A 25,782-nucleotide genomic window follows, 5' to 3' on the forward strand; every position below is an offset into this window, starting at 1 on the left:
CTGATTGACACCCGCCTCGACCGATCACAGATCAGAGATTCGGTGCTACGTACCACGTATAAAGTTGACCAATGAGAGTGCAGAGTTTGTGTCAGTGCCGCCCATATGGTCCCGATTGACAGCTCAACCTCTCAAGAAACAATTCTCAATTCAGATGTAGATTCATTGACCTGAAACGTTGAATCCGTTTCTTCTCCCACAGATGCTGCCTGGCCTGCCGAGTGTTTCCGGCATTTTCTGTTTTAGTCTCAGATTTCCGGCATTTGCAGTTTTTTTTAACTTTCACTTCTTATTGTGAGGTGCAGTACCGCAATAAGGAAGATTAAGATGTACTAAAGAAGGGTGTGTCTGGTCTACAGGCCTTGTTGTTTTGCACCTTTTTATCCTCCTGCACTGGCACATATTTGGGATGTTGGAGGAAATGGAGAACATGCAAACTCCATACAGATAGCATCTAAGGTCAGCACTGAACCTAGATCACTGGAGCTGTTAAGCAGCAGTGCTAAACGCTGCACTACTGTGCGACCTCCTGCCCCATCTATGAGACTGAGAGTCCCACATTAGCCTCATCAGTCACCTCAGAATTCACTTTGAAAGCATATCATTCTTGATCCTGAGGAATCATATACAAAGACTTTCTAAAACTTGAAATGGTAAATTTTCAAGTTATAAAGATGGGTTTTTCAAAAACATTATGGTAAAGCACCTGATGATTCATTTGAAGCATCAGCATTCTTTTCTTTTATATTATGAAATATTTTGCCCTCTGAAATTAATTCAAATCAATGGCCAGGTGATTAACCATAATGTTTTTTGAAAAATCCATCTTTATAACTTGTAACTAATGCAAGTTGTTATGCGGTAGCTGTCATAATAAACACGTTAAAATATTTGGACAATTGTCTGATGGTTTATCATTTATTTGACAGAGATGTTTTTTTAAAACTTACTTCAGAAAATGTGATTAAGCGTAAATTAACGATGGTTTCAGGAAGATGGGAAAAGTTGCAAGTTTCCCACCACAACCTCCCAATCTCTCCACTTTCTGGTTCGCACCTATTTATCTATTTGTGTGAAGCTCGTATAAGCCAATGTATTACAGGCTTTATAAACGTCAGTAGTTGTTGCATGTGTCTAAGGCTTTGCTCCCTTCGAATCGATCGGGGGTTCCTATAACATATCAGTAACCTTGCAGGAAGGTCGTGATGACGTTGCCATCCACGTGCCCGGACTGCGTCAGGCTGACGCTCAGGCGCATGCGCACGGCTGTGCCGCGGGTGGGATTGGAGCGCGTTTGTCGGGACAGCGAATAAAGTTTTTTTTGCGAGGGAGATCACGGATGAGAAGATGTCGGGCCGGTCGGTTAGAGCGGAGACTCGCAGTCGAGCCAAGGATGACATCAAAAAGGTCATGGCAGCGATAGAGAAAGTCCGAAAATGGTGAGCAGGCTTCCGATAAATACTTTTTCTGATTGAGGCAAGTGGGCGGGAGCAACCGAATGTGACAGCGGATGTGACGTTGTGGGTGTGGGTGGTTGACGTTTAATTCGACCAATCAGAAGAGGGATTGGGTCTCGGTTCCTGTGGTAACCGCGTCTCAGTGCCGACAAAAGAGTGAGGGAGGTGGGATTTCCTGCTGGTCGGTGGGGGTGCGGTTGGCGGGGGGGTTGGATGGGGCGGTGATGAGGAGGGGGGGTTGGATGGGAGATGGGGAGCGGCTCGGTCCCCCGCAGACCATGGGCTCGGTCCCACTCTGTGGTCTCTCCGCTGCTGTCCGGCCGGAGGAGTCCCTTCACTCCGGCCTGATGTGTGGAGCAGTCTCCCTCAGACCGCTGGCATTCGTGTAACGGTTGTGCCTTTCAGCCTTTATTCTGCAGCACTGAGCTTCGTGACGGTTGCATGGGGATGAGAGGGGATTTGGCTTCACAAGCCTCTCCCACCGTTACCTGGGGTCAACACACACATGCCTTTTCCCTAATAAATGATTTTTTTTGGGGGGGGGGGAAGCATGCAAATACTGGAGCAACACCCACAAAGTGCTGGAGGAACTCAGCAGGTCAGGCAGCATCTACGGACAGAAATTAAACAGTTGACGTTTCGGGTCGAGACCCTTCATCAGGACTCTGTGTGTTGCTCCAGATTCCAGCATCTGCAGAATCATTGTGTCTCCGTTTTGATGCAAATGCTGGAAATCGGAAGGTGTTTCCAGCATTTTCTGTTGTAATGAGCAGGTAAACCCTATCTGTTGAGTGTTTGCAGCATTTTCTGCTTTTAATTTTTTCCCCCCATATGTGTCTGAAACCTTTTGGGTTTCAAAATCTGTCAGTTTTGGAATTAACAGTTAACTAGCATCATTCGCTGCCTGCAGAAGAGAGTTTCAAACTTGAACCACTCTGTGTGTGGAATTGTTTTCTAACTTCTTTCTCGAATGGCTAAATCTAATTTTTAGACTGTACCTTAGAATTTAACCTCTCCACCGAGGTGAAATTTTATCTCTGTATCTGCCCTATTATTTTCCTTTAATTTCTTGAAAGCTTAAATCAAAACATTTCCTAATTTCATTTTCAGGAAAAAAGAAGTCCTAATTTTTGCAATTTCTTGGTATGGTTTAACGGAGTCTATGTATCAGTCTAGTAATTTAACAACCAAAAAGGTTCCTGTTTTGAGAACTTTGGAAAATTACAGTTAGTAATTGCATTATTCTTGCCTTCTCTCTTGAAAACTATATGATGGAAACCACCTAGTTCCGTGGCCCCAGTTGCCATTGTTTTCTTTATCACTGTTTCTTGATTTAATTTTGTTGAATCACTGTCTTTTATTTTTCCCAGGTGGACTAGAATACTATTTTTCTACTATTAAAACTGAAGCAACTTAATTCAACAAATTAATTATTACATATGTTTATTTGCAATTTCACTGTTACCAATTTTATAGTGACCTACATTGCTCTAAGCCACCCCTTTTTACCTAAAATTATGGAAATTCCTTTTTGACCATCTGCTTCAGCTTTCCTACTATTCGTCTAATAGCATATCTACACCGTTCACTGTGGGCAGTTACCCAAACAGAGAATCTTGGTAGCAATTCCAAATGGTATAATTTCAGACATTAGATAACTTGTTTAAGTATTAAATTTTATCCTTGCTCACCAATTCTTTCCTCTGCCATTTTCCACTACTTTCTGTAAACCTAAGGTATTTGAATAGAGGTTGATGGCAGGAAGTGGGGCTTGAAGTGAAAGCATCATAAAATTTAAAAGGAGAGAATGCTTTCAAAAACAAGTAGGTTTAGTTTAGTGTTTATAATTAGGATGGAGAGTTTGGGTGGCAGAAAAAAATTCTTTGAAGAAGCATTTATGAGCATTTGGAAAAGCGTAGTCTTGTTAAGGATAGTCAACATGGCTTTGAGGGGCAGGTCGTGCCTCATGAGCCTAATTGGGTTTTTCGAGGTGGTGATAAAACAAATTGATGAAGGTAGAGCAGTGGATGTGGTGTATATGGACTTTAGTAAGGCGTTTGACAAAGTTCCCTATGGAAGGCTCATCCAGAAAATCATGAGGCATGTGATCCATGGAGGCTTGGCTGCATGGATTTGGAGTTGGCTTGCCCACGGAAGGCAGAGGGTGGTAGTAGATGGAGAGTATTCTGTCTGGAGCTAGGTGACTAGTGGTGTTCCACAGGGATTTCTATAATTGACAAAGGTTGAGGAAGTGGAGGGATGGGTTAGTAATTTTGCAGATGATACAGGTTGGAGGTGTTGTGGATAGTGTAGAACATTGATAAATCTTACAATGGGATATAGACAGGATGCAGAGTTCGGTGAAGAAGTGGCAGATGGAGTTCAATCTGGAAAAGTGAAGTGATACACTTTGGAAGAATGAACTTGATGGAGTACAAGGTTAATGGCAGGATTCTTAGCAGTGTGGAGGAACAGGGGGATCTTGGGGTCCAAGTCCATAAATCCCTCAAAGTTACCACGCAAGTTGATAGGGTGGTTAAGAAGGCATATGGTGTGCTGGTCTTCATTAGTCGGGAGATTGAATTCAAGAGCCGCGAGGTAATGTTGCAGCTCTATAAAACTCTGGTTAGACCACACTTGGAGTACTGTGTTCAGTTCTGGTCGCCTCATTATAGGAAAGATGTGGAAGCTTTAGAGAGGGTGCAGAGGAGATTTACCAGGATGCTGCCTGGATTAGAGAACATGTCTTATGAGGAAAGGTTGAGCGAGCTAGGGCTTTTCTGTTGGAGTGATACAGGATGAGAAGCGACTTGATAAGGTGTATAAGATTATGAGGGGCATATATAGAGTGGACAGCCAGCACCTTTTCCCCAGGGCAGCAATGGTCAATACCAGAGGACATCAGTTTGTCAGAGGAGGAAAGTTTAGGGGAGGTGTCAGAGGTAGGTTGTTCGGAGTGGTGGGTGCCTGGAATGCATGGCCAGGGGTGGTGGTAGGGGCTGATACAATAGGGGCATTTAAGAGACATGGGCATATGGATGTAAGAAAATTGGAGGGTTATGAGCTGCGTAGGGAGGGAAGGGTTAGATTGATCATGGAGTAGGTTTATATTGGTCGGCACAACATCGTGGTCTGAGGGGCCTGTACTATGCTGTACTGTTCTGTTTTTACGCTTGTAGCAAAAAGATTTGTGAACTTGTGATATTTAGTTCCCAGTCTTGCGATCAGATCTCAGTAAAGGTCCCTTGCCATAACCTCTTGTTGAATTTGTGCCTGCATTTCATTCAGCTTGTGCATTTATATAAAGAATGTTTATTTGTTTCACAAATGATCTGTCTTCACAAGTGACAAGGTATAACTGAAGTCTGGAGCAAATTGTACTTGTGTCCAAAGGCCTACAACTTTGAGTGCCTCAATGACCCTGATTCAAGACACAGATATTTACTTCCTCACTTTATTTCTTCCTCCTTTCCCTCCAGCAGGCCCCACATCACCATGTTACTCTTTTATTCTGCAGTCTGGCTACAAAGTGCTCTGGAATAATGATAATACTTGTATTTTAGTTTTTAGTCTGGAAGAGAGGATCCGTAGCACTGAGGTGGTTGAATACTCAAGGAAATGTGTGTGCATGTTGCATATCTAGTGTTTGCTGCTGAGATTGAGGCAGATGATTACATTTCAGAAGTCTGTGTTAATATGTTGTTTCTTTAAGTAAAGTGAAAGTTTACTAACAATGCAAGAAGCCATCCTCTGAGCCACCTTCTTATTTAATCCTGCTTTTTAAGATTACTTTAAGAACCCCTCATCTAAACTACCTGATATATCCATTCTTGTCTCACTGTTTCACTTGCGTTTTGTTAAAAATTGAGCTATGTATAATGCAGAGTGCAAGCCTAAGTCAATTCCCCTGGTAGGTATTTGATCTTGTGATGCCATGATTCCTGTTATAGCTAAACTTCCTGACTGCACGGCCTTAGATGCACAGCTGAAGTTCTTTGATAGCTGTGTGACATGTTAAAACAATTCAAACTTCTTTGGGATGGCATGATGGGGAAAAGCAGTATAAATTAAAACTCTTGGCTTGTTATAAATGGCTTTTTGCCTTTTGTTGTGATGATGAAAATTGTGTATGTCAATGTATTGTTATCACTATAATTTCAAGAAAGTATGAACTTTTTGAAAAGTGTGTTGGCTGGTTGTCTTGGCATTGCTATTCATATTGATGTTTGGAGCTAACTTAAGAGTCTTGTATGGTTGCATTAAAGTCAGCCTGGTGCCGTGAAAAGATCAGATATGTAATCTCTGGTGTTTGACTTTTAGTGATGCAACTGCAGCTTGGCCACGATTTTAGTTTCCATCATTTTGAAGGAAGATTTATATTCCTAACTGTACCTACCACCATCTTGGTGTGATATCTATTCATGCAGGAACCCAATCTTGATAGCATGCAGACAATCACGGCCATGTACAATTACCACGGTAATGAAGTATACCAAAGCAGTTGTTTCTGAAGGTTGTTAACACTACCTCATTATTCCTCTTTTGCACTATTTATTTATTTTTGTAACTTAGTAATTTTTATGTCTTGCACTGTACTGCTGCTGCAAATCAACAAATTTCACAACGTATTTCAGTGATAATAAATCCAATTCAGATTCTGCAGAACGGCTATGCTTCAATTTTTCTGTAGTCTTCAACAATCTTAGATGAGAGAATGATTCAGCTTAAATACTTTGCACACACATTCTATTCTTTCCTCAACTTCTGTGAGGTGGCTTTATTGTAAAGGTGGATTACCTTTGCTAAAATTTTGGAGAGGTTGGGAAATAATTTCCAATTCCTGAAAGACTTTATTCATTGTAGAGCTGGGTAAGATGATGGCAGTTGCTTGTACAAGTAATCCTGCCTGTACAGGAAATTCTATGTCGTCAGCCTGTATGAATTTGGCTCAAGCTATGTTGGAGATGTCACTTGCATTAAAACATGAATGGGCCAAGACAAATCCCTTGTTCATTGTTAGCCAGGTGGTCACGTCATCAAAGGTTGACACAGAATTATAAGTCAGAAATCATTGCTGAGTTAGTCGTAGCGTTAGCTGGCTGCAAACAGTCCTCAAAATGGAACTATCTTCTGTCACCACACAGCATCCTAGATGGGGGGAGAAAAAGGAGTGATGGAAGTGCCCCTAGTCTTCCAATCCTGAAGGATAAGTCCGTTATCCTCAAACTAGAGACACAAAGACTGCAGTTGCTGGAATCTGGAACCCACTGAGTTTCTCCAGCAGTTTGCTTTTAGCATCAAAATCTGCTTTATTGCTGGGAAGCTTCTTGGATGTTGGAAGAGAGGCAAGCTAGACTATAGCAGGGCATTTCTTTCATTCCTTTGGCACTCTTCCACTTGGGTGGATGGCGGTGAAATGCATGAGAAACAAAACGTCCTTTCACTCTGAAATTTGAAGTAGATACCATCCAGTCTGGTAACTTTTTTAATCAGGGCACCAAAACGATGTCTGTTTCCCTCGCTATTTATGAGGAGGAAGGATTTAATTCCAGACAACAATTCTGTAGTTTATGCTAATATTCCCTGGTCACCCTCATTCATAACTTATTGTCTTCCAACATTTTTGACTCTGAATGGATATGGGAAGCAATTAAATTTACAGTGACTCTGTGGCGGGGTAGGGATACTTTTTTCCTATTTTGAGTGCACCCAAGGTGCTGTTTGAATGGGTGAGATCTGGGTTTCCCATCTTCTCGTGCAGAGCTTGAGGCAGATGGGTTTAGTTATCCTGTCAATCCAGCTCCTTTATTTGGGTCTCTACCTTTTGTCATGATCCTATAGGATATTTTTGAAAACTGCTGACTAGCAAAGAATGTTTTCCTTATTACAGCTATGGCATACATTCTGTTTTGCTGTTGAGTGTAAGATTCTAATAAGTTTTGAGAAGTTTCTTTGAGATGTGGAATTCAATTTTCATGTTGGTGTTGAAAGTTGACTAATCTTCATGTCAGAGTTCTAGTGAAGCAAGTTGTTGACAATTCAGCACTCAGGGTTGAATCATCAGGTGGTGTTGATGACCGGGAAATGGTTTCTAACAGACCATTTTGCTGGTTTTTTTTTTCGTGCTTTCGCATAATGAAATATAGGTCTGTGATTCATTCACATTTGCAGAGCTGAAAGATCATTATTGCTTGTGGTCATGGAGCAGGTATGTGTTGGCATCTGATGACCATTCTGAAAGTTGCTTAGTTTCCATTTTGTCTTGGAAAACCCCTACCCAGGTTGAGAAAGAATCAAAGAGTACAGGATTGCAACATTTGATAGTTTGTAAAAACTTGCGATGTTAATTGTCTCCCATTTTAACTGCTAAGATGTATACTCCAGCATTGTTATCATTTCTTGAGACATATTGATCTTGCTTAACCTACTTGGTGTCCAGGACATGGGCCATGAGATTATTCATGGTGTTTGTATTTAGAGTCCTAAATCATACAGCACAAAATAGGCCCTGTGGCCCACCACATCTGTGCTGTCAATAAAGCACCCATGTACCATAAATCCTACACCACTCCCCTCAGATTCTACCATTCACTTAAATGCTAGGAACATTTTATGGTGGGCAGTTAACTGACCAATCTGCATATCTTTGTGATGTAGGAGGAAACTGGAGCATCCAGAGGAAATCCACACTGTCTCAGGGAGAACATGTAAAGATCAGATTGAAACAGAGTTGCAGGAATTGTGAGGGAGCAACTCTACCAGCCTCACTAATGTCCTTGATAATTTTTTGTGAATTTCTTGGAAGACAAAGGCATAGATATTCTTTGATCAGCTGTGTTGCATGATAATCCTTTCATATGAATCTGATATATATGTAGAGCCAGTTCCACAAGGTGTTGCTGTGGTTGTGGCCCTATTAGGACATTTTGAAAATTCCTATGTGAAAATAGGAGTTCATAAAGACAGTGTCTTATGGGTGGATAACAGCATCTGTCGATTTCTTGACTGTAGCTTCACAGCATTTTTCGAACAAAGAATGTAAAGGTTGCCTTGGTCCCTATTGATTGGTTCATGTCTGTTACTATTGAGATGATACATTAATACTTCTGCTCTTCCAAAAATGGATGACGTGGAATTTTTGTTACATTCACGTGAGCAGCCATAATCCCTTTTTTATGTATGTTTTATTCAAAAGGTAGCACATTTGGTAATATAACACTTGGTATACACTAAATCATATGACTACTAGATTATGTACCATGCTGCAGATGTATGGCTTAGTTCTTGATTTTCTAGTAAAGGGGAAAATTAGACTCTGAAAGCATCCTTCCCTCATCAAAATGTTTGGTGGATTTCCAGAGGCAATATAGCTTCAGCCATAGTGGCCAGTTAGTATTAGTTTTACATAAAAATGATCGTGGGTTGCTTTGGGATCTGTCGACCAAAAAGTGTATAATTGAGATGAACAAATCTCGAGGACTGGATTTGTGCCTCCATTCTATATGTTTCTTAAAATCTTTCATTATAATTTACAATTTTGAGTTGATTAGAAGTGTATATTAGAAGTGCAATAGCACATTTGCAGAGTATATGGTACTGACCCTCGAGTACAAATATTTGTATTTTTCATTTTGTTTGTAGTAGCTGATCTCATTGACATTACACATAGTAAGTTGGATGTTTTGGAATCTAGACATTTAGAAGTATTGGCTATCTCTGACATCAGTATTAAATGGCTGGGATTTTGTTTCCTTTGATTTTTTTTCAACATTTGTGGTCATTTGTTGTTCTTCATTAAATGTAGCAGGTCCTATAGTTTTGTATTTGAAATTTCATGTTGGGAATTCTGATCTCTTGAGGTTATTTTGAGGTTGCTTAGGTTGGCTTGCTGCAGCTGCTGAATGCTATTCGGAACCTCTCCATGTCAATTGGAACTTTATTTAAACTTTTTGAAGCCCAGCACCCTTTATAAATTGAGCTCATTTACTATGAACTTCCACAGGGAGAAGAAGTGGGTGACAGTGGGTGACACATCACTACGGATATTTAAATGGGTACCGGTGACTGATCCCAAAGAGGTAGGTAGAGATGAAGAGTCATCTATTTAAATCTCACAGTCATAGACTTAATTGTTGCAAAAATTGAAATATAAAGACCACATGATAAGCTGATTTGGGCATCCTCAATTCATTTCCTGTTGGGTTAGATCTACATTGCTACTGCCCACACTTCTCATAAAGTGCCATGGTGTGTGTTTTCAGTAAAAGCAACATGAAACTTGGTATAGATGTGAGTTTCTCTGATGCTCTCCATCTCCAACTTTGCCTATGTTTTCTCCATTTCCTCATGCCGTTAGGTTTAATAACTCAAATCAGTTACTAAAGAAACATTTGCTGTACAGTTATCACTATCCTTGACTCCTATTTTTCCCATTTTCTTTTCCAAAGGACATCCGAGCTCCCCGAATGACTCAATTGGTAAGTGTACTTGTTAGTGTGGATCCAGTGTTGTAAATTTATGTGTCTGAACTGTTCTAGCTGATCTTAGCCAAGGTTATTTCAGTTAAACTTCAATTGATTTTGGTTTTATTGGGAAAAGTAATATCTTTTGTAGTGCTTTATTGTGATTGCTGTCCAGTAACTGCTCCTAATGTGTAAATTGGTAAGAGCAGGAGCTCACTTGGTTGAGTGGCTCCTTCCTCAGTCCTGGCACATACATGTGGAGTGGATGTTTAGTGGCCCTATACTTCAATACAAGTTGATGCCTTTGCAACACCTGTAGTGGAGAAAGGAAGTAGCTTTGATGGGAAAGAAAAGAGAAGCTGACAGTTGGAAGACTTTGCATCATGGCACACGCACACAATAAATCAAATCAAATCAAACATGGAGTCATAGAATGGTCTCAGCATAGCACCACACCATTCAGCTCTCCATCTGTAAGAGCAATGTAGCTAGACCTATTGCCCTGTCCTTTGTCTGTGACTCTGCATTTTTTTTCTTTTCAAGTACAATTCCCTATTGAAAGTCAAAATTGAATTTGCTTTCATCACCTTTTTGGGCACTATATTCCAGAAGTTAGCCACTAACTGCACGTGGTTTTCGGATGACACTTCCTTGGTTCTTTTTGCCAGTCACATTAAATCTAAAATTCTTGGTCCTTTCACTGATTGGAAAAGTTCTTTTCTATTTATTCTGTCCATAAACCTCATTATTTTGACCACCTCTATCAAATTTCTGCTCTCTGTTTTAGGAGAGATACTTTAGCTTCTCCAGTCTTTGCACAGGAGTCCCTCATTCCTGTATAGCTTTTTTTCCTACTCTTTTTAAATTTTTCGCTTTCTTCCTAAAGTGTAGCGACCAGATCGAACACAGTAATTGGAAATGGCAAAATGTCAAAGGTTCCAAAATAATTATTTTGGAACGGTGGTAGGTACTAAAAGCATCCTGTTAATCAGTGGGCTCTAGGGGAGGAAGGAGATTTGAGCTTTTAACAAGCAGGTGAACAAAGGGCAACTGGTGTGTATTTGGATTTCCAGAAGGCACTTGAAAGCATACCACAAAAGGGTTGCTGCAAAGGAGCACAAGAGTTTGGGGTTAATACATGGCATGGATAAGAGATTGGCTAGCTAACAGAAAATGGTCCCGATAAATGAATCATTTTTGGATTTGCAATCAGTAACTGGTGAGGCACTATAGAGATCTGTGCGGTGGCCTACACTATTAACAATCTATATTAATGACTTGGATAAGGCAATCGGGTGTACTTTGGTGACATTTACTGGTTATATAAAGATAAGCAGGTTAGCATGTTGTGAAGTGGACACAGAGCTTACCTAAGAGAGATATGTGAGTGGGTAGGAAGCTAGTGGATGAAATATAATTTGGGAAAACTTCAGAGCGATTAATGAAAATGCAAATTATTATTTAAGTGGAATGAGACTACAAAATATTTTTTTTTGCAAAGTAATCTAAGACTCCGTGTCTGTGAAACAAAGGGTTACAAGATGGTCCAGCAAATAATTAGGAAGAGTAATGGAAAGTTGGTCTTCATTACCAGGAGTGTGGAGCATAAAAGTAGGAAAATTTAGATTAAACTTTGCAGAGCAGCCACTATACCACATCTAGAGTACTGTATAACAGTTTTGGTGTCCATGTTTACAGAATGAAGCATGTGCATCGGAGGCCACATAATGAAAGCCCACTAGTTTGATCCTAAGAATAAGGAGTTAATGTGATGAGAAGTTGAGCCTAAACTTGGTGGAGTTTAGAAGAATGAGGCGTGATCTTATTGAAACATAAGATTCTGAGGCAGATTGATGGGGTGGATGATGCTTCTCATAACAGGATTATCTAGAACTAGGGGGCATAGTTTTAGAATAAGGGGTCTCCTATTTAAGGTGGAATTGAGGAAGAATCTCTTCTTTCAGAGGCATGTGACACATTGGAAACAATATCATTTGAATATTTACAAGGTAGGGATTGACAGATATTTAAACTTCAAAGAAGTTGAAGGGGGTATGAGGTGAGAACAGGAAAGTGATGTTGAGACCAAGATTGGATCAGCCATGACCTTATTGAATGGTGAACCAGGTTCAAGGAGCTGATCGTTTTTCTCCTGCTCATGTTTCTTGTATTCTGGAAAGTGATGTATAGAAAGCATCTAGTTGTATAATGACACCTAGTTCTTCTCTCTAACCAAAGATTTCCTGACCCAAACCCTTCAAGATTATCCTTTCCCTTGAGCATTGTAATATTTCCTTAATACTGTCACCTCCATAATTTTCTTCCCTACTTTTCCTCGTACCCTTACATTCACCCATTACATCCTTCATCTCTTCAACCATGTATTTGTGTGCACTATCTCTCCATTCCTATAATTGGTATTATGTGTGATATTGGTAATAATCTAGAGACTGCTATCTTTTGGAGTTCTTTTTAATGTCTATCCCAGCACCCTAAAATATGCCCGCGGAACCTCTCTGTTTCTTGCTATGCCTCTTGTACTGCAATGTACACAAATTCTGGTTTTTCACCCTCTCCACCTCCAGAATGTTCTGCAGTTGCTTAATGATGTCCCTGACACGGGCACCATCAGCAAGGCAAAATGTTTGCAGTAGCAAGAAAGCCTGTCTACTCTGTTAACTAATGAATCCCCAATAATTAGAGTATTCCTTATTTTCGTCCTGTACGGTTGAGCCATGGACTTGTGACCCTCTCCTCAGCAACCATCCCTGAATATCAATTATTGGGAAATGCAAGGAGTAGTCTACTGTACTATCTGACTGTTTTCTATTTGTCAGTAGATCACCTACTCCTTCTGTGCACAGCCACTTAATTCTTTGAATTTCTTGCAATTTTTTTATTGAGAAGGAATTGTAGAATTCAATTCAACTGTTCCTTCTGTTGAGCAAGTCCAGTAAACCATTTTTTGTGCAAATTGCTCTGTATATATCACATTTTATCTGAAAAAAAATTGAGTGGATTTGTAGTCCAAAGTGGAGCCAGTTAATTGCACATTAGCAAACATATCTGGGATCTTAAAGCTATGCTGCAGGTCAGGGTGTCAGAGAGGTGGGACTGTGCATGAGGAAGTGGATTAAGACGATGTAAGTATTCAGGAATTTTTATCAACCTTAAAAGCACCTTTTGACTGAATGCAGTTTAAGAAGTCCAAAAATCACTTCTCATTAACCTTTCTGGTGAAATGACTGTGATGGGTTTGAATGGGTGAAAAGATAGAGGAATGTTCAAGTACTTTGCAATGATTTCTATTATTGTTGCATCCTTTCTGCTTTATTTAGGAGAAGTCAAAATCGAAGAACAATCTTGAATCAAAAGGCACAAAGGGAGATAAAGGCTTCCCACTGCTGCCTGTGTCTGACAACAGTTCCTCTCCTGTTCTCTTGGAGCTAAATGGTGAGTGTATGCTCAAACTCCTTTTATGTGACACTCTAAGGATTATCTGAAGGTAATTTGTTTTATTTGTCATTACTTGGCATATGGGTAATATCTGAAAGTTTGGATTTAGTGTTGATTGAGTGAAGGTAATGTATTTCATTTTCTGTTTTGTAATGATTCATGCGGAATCATTTCTGAGGGCTTTGAGAATGGTGTGAGGCTAGACTTAGTTTAGATATTGGGTGTCTTCACCTGAAAGAAATTATTACACCAACTGAGATTTTTTTCATGCAAGTTTTTCCCCAGATATTAGTTCAAAAATAAAATAGATTTTATAACATTTCCTCTCTTGCCATGTGCTTGCTACTTTGGGGATATTCCTGTGTTCTTATTCCCACATTCATAATAGCTGCATTGTTACAGACCTTGTTCAGTATGGCAACAGCAAAATACACAGGAAGCCCTGCTGCCAACAACTCTGCAAATTCCTAAACTTGAACCCAGTCTCTTGATGAAAGAGGCCATACCATTGAAAGAAAGATAGAAGCAGGAATCACTCTGGGATTGGTAGCATATTGGCTGTCTGTTTATAGAAGAGCTGGGGAAATACATGATTTGAAGTAAATAACCAGAAATATAGTCTGACTAACCTCTGAATCAACTGGTGCAATGACCTTTGTTATTCACTTCTAATTAACTTGCAACATTTTTGGCCTCGGTTAGTAAATCAACTGAATGACATTGACCTTGAATTGAACCCAAAGTTTTTTCTTTATTTCTGTGCCTAATCAGATAGTATAAATGATATCAAGGTGTTTGGTCATGCGGAAGAAAAAAAGTCACTTTTTGTCACCTACAGCTGTCCAGAGTCATTTGTACTATCTTCATTTCCACTACCAGCCTCCTCCCAACAATTCTTGGTGTGGTGGGGGTGGAGCTGAAGGAGGAGGAGGGAATGAAGTTTGAGAATCAAGTAAGATTGTCTGTGTCATGTTATATTTTGGACTGCCTACATGACAATACATGTTTGTGAAAGCATCTCCAAATTTGAGCCCCCATATTGGAGAGGATCAGGTTCCTCACTAAGGAAGTACCGTTTGATGTGAACAGGATTCAACAGACCAAAGCAATCCAGCAGGTGCCAAGTTCAATTCCCAATATGTCTTGAAGTACCTAATCTGAAATTTCAGCTTCTGGGCTATGGAAGGAACAATAGTTTGGCGGAAAGAAAATAGAATTAGGCTTGCCTCTGTTGCCCTATAAAGTTAAGTTGTTGGCATTTGCTGTTTAAATCTTGAATGGTCACTGAGATCAGTAAAGCACCTTGGATCCATATCCAAGCAGATGTTTGTGCTTCCATGGAGCAGGGAGGAAAGCTGGGGAAGGATACGAAATACTTGTTGATGACGCTAATAGGGAAACATTGTACTGTCAGGTTGTTTTTCTGCCTATGTTCATTTCAGTTTCATTTTGTCTTTTCCTACCTTTTCAGATGAGACTAGTAATCAGAGTTCCCTGTCAGATGCTTACCAGGTAAAAGTGGACAGCAGTACAAATTCAAGCCCCAGCCCAGAGCAAAGTGAGCCTGTCAGCCCAACACTTCTGTCTGATTTTAAAGCGGATGACTCTCAGCCTCCCATGCTTGGCCAGGAAATCATGGAAGGTATGAAGAGCATTAGGAATTATTGTTACTTAATGTTGAAGTATAATGTCTGAACTTTAAAACTATTAAGGTTTAATGTGATGAGACACTTCAGAATGGTGTGTAGAGACTACTGAATTATGAGAGCTGCATATATTTGGTTCATGTATGGATCTATCTCAATGTTCCAGTACCTGTGGATATTTCTTTTTAGAGCAGAAAGTTCTCCTGGTGTTCTGATCAATAATCAGCTGACATAATCAGAGAAAACGCAATGTCGCTGCGCTTTACGGCATCTTGCTGTGTGAAAAGTGACTGTGACGGTTGCCTGATCAAATGTGATGTTAGACTTCGTACAACCACAAGTTGTTGATCATGCCATGGTGTTGAAGGGCTAGACTGATATATTAATGAATAAGATATATACAAGAATGGGGTTCAGTGCAGGTTTGAAAGTGCTGTGCCAGAAACAAATGTGTGGATCACTTATCTCTATGGTGACCATTTAACCCTGTACCCATGCGGCACAAATGAGTTTTCTTTTATATTACAAACTGCCTGCAACAATGATTGCATCAAAACTAAAACAGCTCCCATATATGGTAAACATTGAGGGTAAGTGCTGTGTGGAAGGCTGACATTGGGCATTGCACATCACAGGCAGTGTAAGAACAATGAAGACTAAGGTTTGTGTAGTTCAGTCCTGATTTATTCTAAGCGGAAATCAAAAAGGAAACAATGAATTGGTCTGGCCAAACTCACAAGTTTGATATGTCCTGGAGTCCTGTGCAGAGAGCTGAAATGTAAGTAGTAAGTGTATTAAGATGTGCATATGGCATGATCTGCCTACAATGGTTTTGGATTGTACACTCTGCAGGCAGACTTCTAACAAATTGCAGAATGTGCATTGTATATGCAAAAGTAGAAACTAATAGAACTGAAGGCAAATTATTGTTCTGGCTAAGAAATTGGCTGAGCAGCAGGTGACAGTGTGTAAATATTAGTTGATAAATAGTCAAATTGGCAGGATATGACTAGTAGCTTCCTCCAAAAATCTATTGAGACCTGCTTTTTCCATTTATTTATAAACAACAGTGGATGAGCTAGAATGTTACACTTGATATTAGCACAAAGACAGATGGAAACATTAGATTGCTATGGTATTAACTGAGCAAATGAAATTCAATATAAGGAAATGTAATGTGATGGAATCTTGCACTTGGATGAGTGCGGTTCCAATAGCACTGAAGAAGCTCCATATGCATTTCATGGGCTTCCTTGTTTTTGGTGCTGGAGCTTGCATGTTTGGGAGGTGTTGTTGGAGTATGGATTTCAGTTTTGAGTATTGTTCATTTGTATGCACGTGAAGACTTTTTGAGGAGGTTCATAAGAGATTTACTAGTGGTTCTGGGGATGAGGGATTGTAGCTTTGTAATGAAGACAGTATTTTTTTTGTTGCAGAATACACTGAAGGGATTTTGATGTTTCAAAAATTCAGGCAGAATAAAGAATTAGAAATTGCTTCCACTGGCTGGAAGAGTGTTAGTAACAAAAGGTCATTGATTTAAGGCAATTGCAGAAGAACAAAATGGGTCATGAGGATTTTTTTTTACATGGTTTTGATTTGGAAGGCCTTGCTTGATGATGGATACAATTAATTTCATTATTGGCTTTCAGCAACACATTGGATAACTATTTGAAAGGGAAAAATGCAGGGATTTGGGCATATTGAAACCAAGTGTGTAGCTCTGTGAAATGAGCCAGACAGACAAAAGGCTGAATAGCCTCCATGCAACAAAACATTTCTGGTGGGCACTCTACATGCAGACTGTACACATTGTTGGAATATGCTTTTTTTCCACCTAGGTGAACTCTGGATGCTTATAATGTGGGCAAACAAGATGATGAGTGTACAGAGGGCTGGAGAATAACCAGTGCTGTTCCTCTGTTTAAGAAGGGCAGTAGAGATGAACTTGAAAATTAGACTGGTGAGCATTACATCAGTGGTAGGGAAGTTATTGGAAAAGATTCTTGGGTTCTTAGGGACAGGATCTACTCTCATCTGGAAAAACATAGACTTATTAGGGATAGTCAACATGGTTTTGTGTGGAGGAGGTCATGTCTTATAAACTCAAGTTTTTTGAGGAAGTGATAGATGATTCAGGGCAGTGGATGCAAAAGGAAAGTACGCAGTAAATAGCAGGACTCTTAGGAGCATTGATGTACAGAGGGACCTTGGGGTGCAAGTTCATAGCTCCCTGAAAGTGGCAACACAAGTAGATGGGGTGGTAAAGATACTTGCATTCATCAATTGAGATGTTGAGTGTATATATTTTTTTTTAAAAACGGCAAGTCATGTTGCAGCTGCATAAATCTTTGGTTAGGCGTGTTTGGAGTATTATGTATGTTTCTGATGCTGCATTGGAGGAAGGATGCAGAGACTTTAGAAAGGGCGCAGAAGATGTTCACCAGGATATTTCCTGGATTAGAAGGTATCAGCTCTAAGGAGCAGTTAAGGCGGTGTAGTTTAAAGGAGATTTGAGGCAGGTTTTTTCCAGTGATTGGTAGGTGCCTGGAACTCACTGGGTTGGTTGAAATCAGATACGATAGCAACATTTGAGAGACACTTAGACAGGCACGTGAACAAGCAGGGAATGGAGGAATATAGACCATTTGTGGGCAGATGGGATTAGTTTAGATTTGCATCATAGTCAGCCCAGACACATGGGCCAAAGGCCCTGTTCCTGTGCTGTACTGTTTTATATTTTGTTTCTTTCTTGCTTTTACAAAGTGCAGTGATCATTCGTCCCATTTATTGATCATCCACAAATCTAACATACTCTCTATCTACTAGAGGACTCTGAGATGCTTCTATATTTTCTTACCTACTCGCCATTTTTTAAAATCTATTTCCCTTGCCTTGCAGTTTTGGTTCAATTTGAAACCATTTATGTTTTGTTACTGTTCTACACAAGGTTTGTTTCAATCTCTGTTTGTTACTGATTTAAAACTTCTGACACATTTGCCCACCTTTGCTCATAACTAAATTCACTGACAATCTCGTAGTCCTTTTCTACATTGCAAGGTGTTACATACTGCTGTACAGAGTAGAACCTTCCCATTTAAACTTCCAATATATGTTAAGTAAGCTGTTACTTGCAGTTGGCCTAAGACACACTTGTGCACTGGTGTAGTGCCATTTAGTTGGTGGTTTGCTGATCCGCTGGTCCTCACCATTGAAGAATGTCTGGAGATAAGTGATGGTGCAGTGATTCTTGGGAAAAGTACTGGGGTGTATTTGGTGTATGGAACTGTTCCCAATTTAGGTGCTAACATTTTAGGGTGATAATTGTTTTGTTCTCAAGGTTTCCATGCAGGTGCTAGATGTAGAACTTGTTTTCACATTGAGGTCTTTCACACAATTTGCTTCCACTAGAAGACACTAACTCTCAGTGGGGCACAGCTTCATCAGTGAAGCAAATCTCTCTTCGAGGAACTTGCCTTAGCCACTCTGAACACTTACTATTTGTTCTGTTTATAAAGATCAGCTAACTTGGCATAGGTTGTGTTTGGAGTTATTCCATTGTGCATTAATCACTGAATAGTAATTAGTGATGAGAGCCTTGGCTGGTTACCTTTCCTTCCCTATTCATCCATTCCCTCAGTTGAAATCAGGAACCTCTGTCCATACGAGAATACAGTAATTCTCCAGCATGGTTGCCATTTATTAGAATGTTATCATTTTCTTGATGGTCTTTTGAATGTTTTATATAAAGCTGTTTTGGAGGCCATTGGCTGTTTTAGTTTCCATATTATTTTGATCAAAAGTTGCACTGTTCCCTTGCTTCTGTTAATGGCTCTACTATTTACTTCTGTTATGCAGCAAGCGGACAGTGTGGTAAAAGCAGTTATAATTTCTTAATTCTCTCTCACAGAACCTTCCCTTCCTTCCTCAGAAGTAGGAGATGATCCCCCAATGCTCACAAAGGAAGAACTGGTTCCATTGCAGCCTCAGGTAAGCCAGGAGGACACTGTGTGGACATGCATATTCAGGGAAGACAGAGCTTGTATATACATTTTAATGTAATTAAAATATTCAATAAAATTGAGTACCAGATTCCATTTTGAACCTTTAATTGAAAGCTGTCTGATTAGGTTATTTGGCTCAAATTGGACAGTTAAAGATAAAATACACAAAGCAATGAACTTTAGAAAAACACAGACCCCTGAAGAAAGGCAGGATGCTGAAATAAGTATCCCTGTTTTAGTAAGCCCTAGTGGATGGGGCACAATTCATCGACAAATTTTGTCAGTATTTAAACTATATTTTCTATGTAATTTGCTGTGAGAGCTTTGGTTTATACATTATAGTGGCTGACATTAATACTTCCACTGTTTAAAAGAATGATATAGCTGTATGAATTATAGAATAGTTTTAGTGGTTACCTTCATAAGTAGAGTTTCCTTGTGCATGGCCAGGGAGATAAAGGGAGCCTTAGCAGAGACTTGCTTGGCTTCATTCCTCATAGACTTGGCTCACTGGGATAATTGGAACTACAGCTCAACTCAGCTTGGGAAGGCAGAAAAAAGTGGCTGAAATTTGCAGTTCTTTCCTATAGCCTCTGCTGAAAAACAGACATTGAGTGAATAACACAGTTGGGTTCAAATATGTTCTGTTGCTCTCCATGACTGCATATCCTGCAGATACAGTGCCTAGACTCATTTGAATGGCCACTTTGACAATGTACCAGCAGCTAGGATCTGTGACTATTAGAGAATGGTTGAAATTTGAAAAGCAAGAGCTGTCTCCAACTTTGACTCAGAGAACTGGGTTGTAATAAAAACAGAAAATGCTGGAAACACTCAGCAGGTCACGAAATATCTGTGGGGAGAAAAAATACTAATGTTTTAGTTCTACAAGCCTTCATTAGGACTAGAAAGGGAGAAAACAAATTTAGTTTTCAAGAGCAATCTCTTCAAAATGCTGAGGGGATGGGAATGTGTCTGATGATGGATCCTGGACCAGATGCTGTCTTGCTGAGTGTTCCCAGAATTTTCTATTTTTATTTTGGATTTCCATTATCTGCAGTTTTTTGATTTTTTTTCCATTACAATTGCTGTTTATAGACTTAATTTTAGGCTAAATAATGATTGTTTAGAATATAAAAATTCTTTTTTAAGCTGAAGGTTGCCAGTAACCTCTGGATTATGGAGAGGTGGAGTGCCAGAGGCTGTTTATGGATAAAATGTTAATTCCATTTGTATTTTAATCTGAATTATGATTTAAATCATAATGTTAATTAATTAATTTAAGACAGCCTTTCCAAAAGTTTGTTTTGATTTTCATCTTCTGTGCTTGGTAGGTCGTGGAAGAGGAGGATGATGAATATTCTGGGGCGCCACCACTGAAGAGGGTTTGCACAGGACAGAATGCTGTGACTCAGCCAGTTACTGAGAGCTAACCCAGAATCAAAGCTGGCGTTTCCATGGTACCCTCTGACTTGCCATCACTGACTGACTTAAAAGAATGTGATATTTATTTACTACTTTTAATGGATTGTGATGCTTGTGATTTAGGTGTCTGAATTTAAAATGTTTCTGTATTGCAGGCTGATGTCCCTTTTGTTATGCAGCAGGAATGGGTGTGGTGTGGCTTCACTGGGCCTTCCTAGTTGAAGACACTTTTATATTGATAGTGTCAAAAGTAGCACTAATATAAAGGAAGTGTCCTGCTCACCTCTTAAATGGGTCCAGCACCAGCCTTTTCCTGGGACAAGCATACCCACTGGAAGAAAAGATGGGCCTCTGTATTGATCCTTAACAGGGACCAGCTGCAAACTGGTACAGTGCAAAAAGATGGATTGAAGATCCCAGTACCTGCTTGAGAGCTGCTCTTCTAGAGTCTCAGCATCAATATGAAAGTGCCTTGATACTGAAGTGCCTCTAAATCTTCACCAATATTTAAGTGAGCTGACTGAAGACGGATTTGTGTGCTGTCGATTCTTGACTATACATACATATGCAGTCTTCATCCTCGTTTTATTCATGATATAAAGTTAGACTCTGTCATCTGCATTCAAGGAAGGTACAACCGAGTGCAGTTTCTCACAAAAATGCTATTGAAGTTGTATAGAAACTTTTTTAAAATTATATTCCTGTGGCTCATGATTTTACTGAATTTGCATGATGCAAAAAGCATTTGAAAATCTTCAAGCTGGTATGGGTACCTTTGTATTAGTTTCAGTGATACTGAACTAATGTTAAGTGCCCATTAACCTGGACTTGCATTTTCCTTTGGGGAGAGCCTACAGATAATTTAGAAATTTATTTTCTTGAAAAGAGAATTTAATCTCTTCTATTTGTTCTTGTCAACATTTATGTCATTACATATGCCTTTGCTGGGTGAGATAATGTATGACATACCAACTAGAGTTCTTGCTTATGACTATGCTAATGGTGCATATGTATGGATGGCTTAATAGGATTGGTATGGCAATTCAATCCCTCCACATTTGACCAATGTGTTGATACTGATTTTTTTTTGTCTAGGCCTGCATGGCCAGGGTTGACTAATTAAAGAGCTAGTACAATAAAGGAGGAATTGGAATCTTTAACCTCCCAACTTTTCTATCAATACAGATCACATCCTTCATTTTGTTCCCTAAATCAAGCTGGCAGCCTGCATCTGAAGCTGATTTTATTTAAAACAGAATGGTTCCTAATGGAAACAAAATTAGATTAAATCCTAGTTCAGTTTTATAACAGGTAATACTAGATCAACCAGTTAGGAAAACATGAACAAACTAGCAGCTGTGATTTAATTGACATAGCCATGATTCCAGTGTATTATACTGGTAAACATATCTTAGCATTTCAGTTTTTTTTTTAAATCTCACTGTTTACCATCAATTATTAGCTGGGGTATTGCTAATACATAAGTATTTTGCAGAAGCACATTAAGTTCATAAATGTAGGATGATTACTTGAGTGTGTACCAGAGGAATATTTGCATCCATGATCCATCACGGACCCCTCAAGAGTCAATGTGTCTGGAATCAAGAAAGTTTGCAAAATAAAACTTCAGATTTTATTCAACCCCATTATGTGCTGTTCCCTAAATGTTTTTTATATACAGTTTGCTTATTGATCCTTTTAACGAGGGCAAGAAATTCATTTTTATAAGAACAAAAAATTGCTAAAGATACTCAGCAAGTCAGGCATCACCTGTGGAGAAAGATATGAAGTTAACATTTTAGATTAATGACCATCCTGATGAATGTGCCATTTTTAACATCTTTGTATTGCCCTCTTCAATACCCATCATCATGATTTTAAATCATGGCCTTCCTAATGGAGGCTTCTTCCTTGCATGCTGCTCTTGTCAAAACCTTGCCCTTGGCAAACTACATAAAAATGCATGTCCTCATGGTACTTCCCCTGTCAGCTTCTGCATCAAAGCCTGTATGTGGTACTTGCAGCTAACCCAGGTAGCAGTGGTTTAATTCTGAATTGCTGTTGTACTCATTCTATTTTAAACTATTTGTTTTGCATCAGATTCTCTATTTTGATCATTCAACCCATCTGCAAACATTCTCACATTGTCTCTCAACTTAACTATAATTTACCACCTTGAGAAAATTGGATAATAGTTAATTTCCATTTCTGCTCGACTTTTTAAAAAAAATACTCAAGTGAGATTATGATTTTGTTTTTGATTAGTGATTGAAAGTTAAAATCACTCCTAATTGCCAAAAGTCCGCCTGTTTTGTCTTTTAACATCTTTTGTGTTTGCTTCAGTATCTTATCTTTGTATTTTATTTGATATTTGCCTAGATTTGGTGATAGTTTCACCTGCTATTGCTGCTTATTCCTAACTTCCTAATTTTTAAACTTGTGTTCACAGTGTGCTTCATTAGTTACTTTTACAATCTCAACTTTAAAAAGTATTACATTTTATATAAAATGAAAAATATGGATCTTTTAATAGTTTTTGGTGTTCGTCATAGTGGAGTTTCAATATTACTTGCTACTTTAAGTAGCAGATCTTTTAACCAATAGGTTATCTTTCAGAATCTATGAAGATGAGAGATTTCCTAGTTACAGTATGGACACCTTCCTTATTTTTCATGGAAGTGAAGCCAGGACAATGTGAAAAATGTTCATATTTTGTATTTTCTGATGAAAATGCATAGATATATTTTTTGAATATAAAGATTAAATAGACTAATCAATTTGTATGTTGAGTATTTTTCTTTGTAATTCCACTTAGTTTGCTTCAAAATGCATGGAATGTTGCGCAATGGAGCAGAAACCAGGGTTCCAGAGCATTCAGACTTTGTTCGTGAAAATGCTTGAAGAGCAACAGTTGATGTTTTTCATAGGGTATAATGGGTCGTTCCTTATTTGGTAATGCAAACTTCTCAATTTGTAACTCAACCATTTCAACTAGTATCCGATGATGCCTAAATATAAGACTGAATTCTAAATGTGTGTCCAAAAAGCCTAGATCATTATTAGAGCAGTGGAACAGTAAGGATTGCTTAAAGTCTGTACACATGCATAGTTATTGATTAATTCATGACTCTCTAGACTTCTTTAATTGTTTAAATAGTATTTTTTTTAAAACATTTATTTAAAAAATCTTCGTTATCTTTATTGCAAATATTATTTCTGATGTTTTGTACCTCCCAAGTTTCACCACACAATGAAGTGCATTTTAACAAGTTATCACACTTTAGTTGTGTGACATTCCAAAGAAGTATGATTTGAATTGTGTGTATTGACTCTTGGGTGGATCACAGTACTTTGATTACACTTGTACCATGGAGCACTTCACACAGATGACTTGGGGAGCACTCAACAAATGACAAGTTTGATTCTAATGCACAGCCCAAAATCTAAAACAATAGGTTTTCATTTGTTTGGTTTAAGATGATGTTTTTCATTTTTTTTAAATTTCTTAACTTTTGAAAAGGTAAGCACCAACCTTGGTGATTGGTACAGGCACATATGCAGTATTAAGTATTAATGCATTGCCATTTTTGTACTTTGCATTTTAAGGTAAGCATCCATGAAAATTAAATTCTGATATTTACAGGAGCACTCCAGGATGGGTGATCTTCTCTTACTGCCTTTACTGTGTTAATGATTGTAAAATCTGTCTTCTGTTTGTGAAAATAGACAGAAGCAAATAACATAAATCACTGGTATGTGCCTCAGTGATGAAACTTCATTTCAAGATGCAAACCGTAATGTCAAAAAATACTTCATACCTCAAAGGTTAAGTGTTGCCTTTCAAATTGTAAAACTCGAGTTATTATTTAGGGGATTGTTATTCAAAATGCCTGTGAAAATAAAGTGGAATGAATTAAATTTTTTGTTGGCCTTTTATACTATGGCAAATTGACAGCAGTGGTTTGTGGTCTATGAATGACTGCAACTCTTCACCATTTTCCCCCCTCCAAATGTCAGAAGGTATTGACAAGGTTAATATGATATACTGCATTTTTAAAAAATAGTAGAATAATGATATAATTAGGGACAGGCAACAAGCTGGCTACAAGACAGAAAATAAAGAGAGGATTAAAGTAGCTATTTGGGCTAGTAAAGTGGGAATTTGTGTTCCACAGGGATAAGTGCTGTAACCTCTTATTTATTGTAAAGGTTTACACCTAATTGTGGTGAGGGTTATAATTAATACTGAAGATCGTAGCAATGTTTCAAAACACTTTCATTTTTCTGGGCATTGCTGGTAAGGCCTGCTTTATTGTGCATCCTTAATTGCCCCTTTAGCCCTTCTGTTATTGTTGAGGATATGAATGGAGTGAATTGAATAGGTGGAAGACTGTCATTTGCAATGGTGAGATTCTCTGGAAAGGAAGTCTAGATGGATCAACCATTCTATTTCTGGCTAAAGATATTTCCAAATACTTCACTGTCATCTTTGGCACTTGTATGCTAGGCCCAGCCATTGAGGATGGTGATATTCATCGACCCTTCTCTTTCTATTGACTGTTTAATTGGCCACCAATATTCACCAATAAATGTGTGAGAAATGCAGAGCTTTGATTTGCTGCATTGGTTGTGGGATTGCCTAACGGTTGTGGCTGTTAAGCATCCATTAGATATGCCCATGCTGGCTCCAGGCTTGATTGTGATGATGGATAGAGGGTTAAGCTTGTACATGAACTTACAATTGGTGATAGAGTACAATTCTGTTCCTTTAGCCACAATGTCTGTTTGAGCTGCGAGATCTGTTCTGACCCCATTTGGCACAATGGAGGGATCCTTGGTGAAATGACTGGACTTTGTTTCATGTGGAACTATATGATGGTGACTTGTACTAATGCTGTTATGGACAGGTGCATCAGTCACATATATTGATGATAATGACTTTGTAGGATAACCCCTTGTGTTTATTCACTTGTCACCTAATGTAGAACCTATCTGACAACACTAACTTGCCTGTCTGGTCAGCAGTGGTGCTACTGAACCATTCTTGGTGATGAGAAAATCTTCCACCACAAATGCATTCTGTGCCCTGATATAAATTTGAGTGCTGCTTTTCCTGGTTGAGTACTGACTCATCAGCTGAGTGAGGACAGGAGGTAGTTTACTTGTTTTTGTTTGGCTTGATGTCAATGTTGAGGACTCCTAGGAGCACTCCCTTCTTCCTATATACCACTGAATATTTTTATTTTGGAGATCAGAATGGGACAAACCCAGTGCCTCCTTGATAGTATGTTTTTTTTTGTTCAGAATCAGGTTTATTATCACTGACATAGGT

The 25,782-nt window shown here is 39.0% G+C and overlaps 1 protein-coding gene across 3 annotated transcripts; it reads left to right on the forward strand.

Moving 5' to 3' along the window:
• Positions 1-1,261: 1,261 nt before the first annotated feature.
• LOC127581299 (B-cell CLL/lymphoma 7 protein family member B-like) lies at positions 1,262-24,362 on the forward strand. Of its 3 annotated transcripts, XM_052035556.1 has the most exons (8): positions 1,262-1,439; positions 9,460-9,535; positions 9,905-9,934; positions 13,258-13,372; positions 14,847-15,017; positions 18,932-19,011; positions 20,360-20,485; positions 20,606-24,362. In XM_052035556.1, exons 1-7 carry the CDS (start codon positions 1,348-1,350, stop codon positions 20,456-20,458), a joined length of 663 nt encoding a protein of 220 aa, XP_051891516.1. In that variant the 5' UTR covers positions 1,262-1,347; the 3' UTR covers positions 20,459-20,485; positions 20,606-24,362. The 3 variants fall into 3 exon arrangements, with proteins under 3 accessions (XP_051891516.1, XP_051891515.1, XP_051891517.1); XM_052035555.1 differs by having other exon boundaries at positions 20,360-24,362; XM_052035557.1 differs by having other exon boundaries at positions 18,953-19,011; positions 20,360-24,362.
• Positions 24,363-25,782: the final 1,420 nt, after the last annotated feature.

This window comes from Pristis pectinata, chromosome 21 (genome assembly GCF_009764475.1).
Source record: "Pristis pectinata isolate sPriPec2 chromosome 21, sPriPec2.1.pri, whole genome shotgun sequence".
NCBI lineage: Eukaryota > Metazoa > Chordata > Chondrichthyes > Rhinopristiformes > Pristidae > Pristis > Pristis pectinata.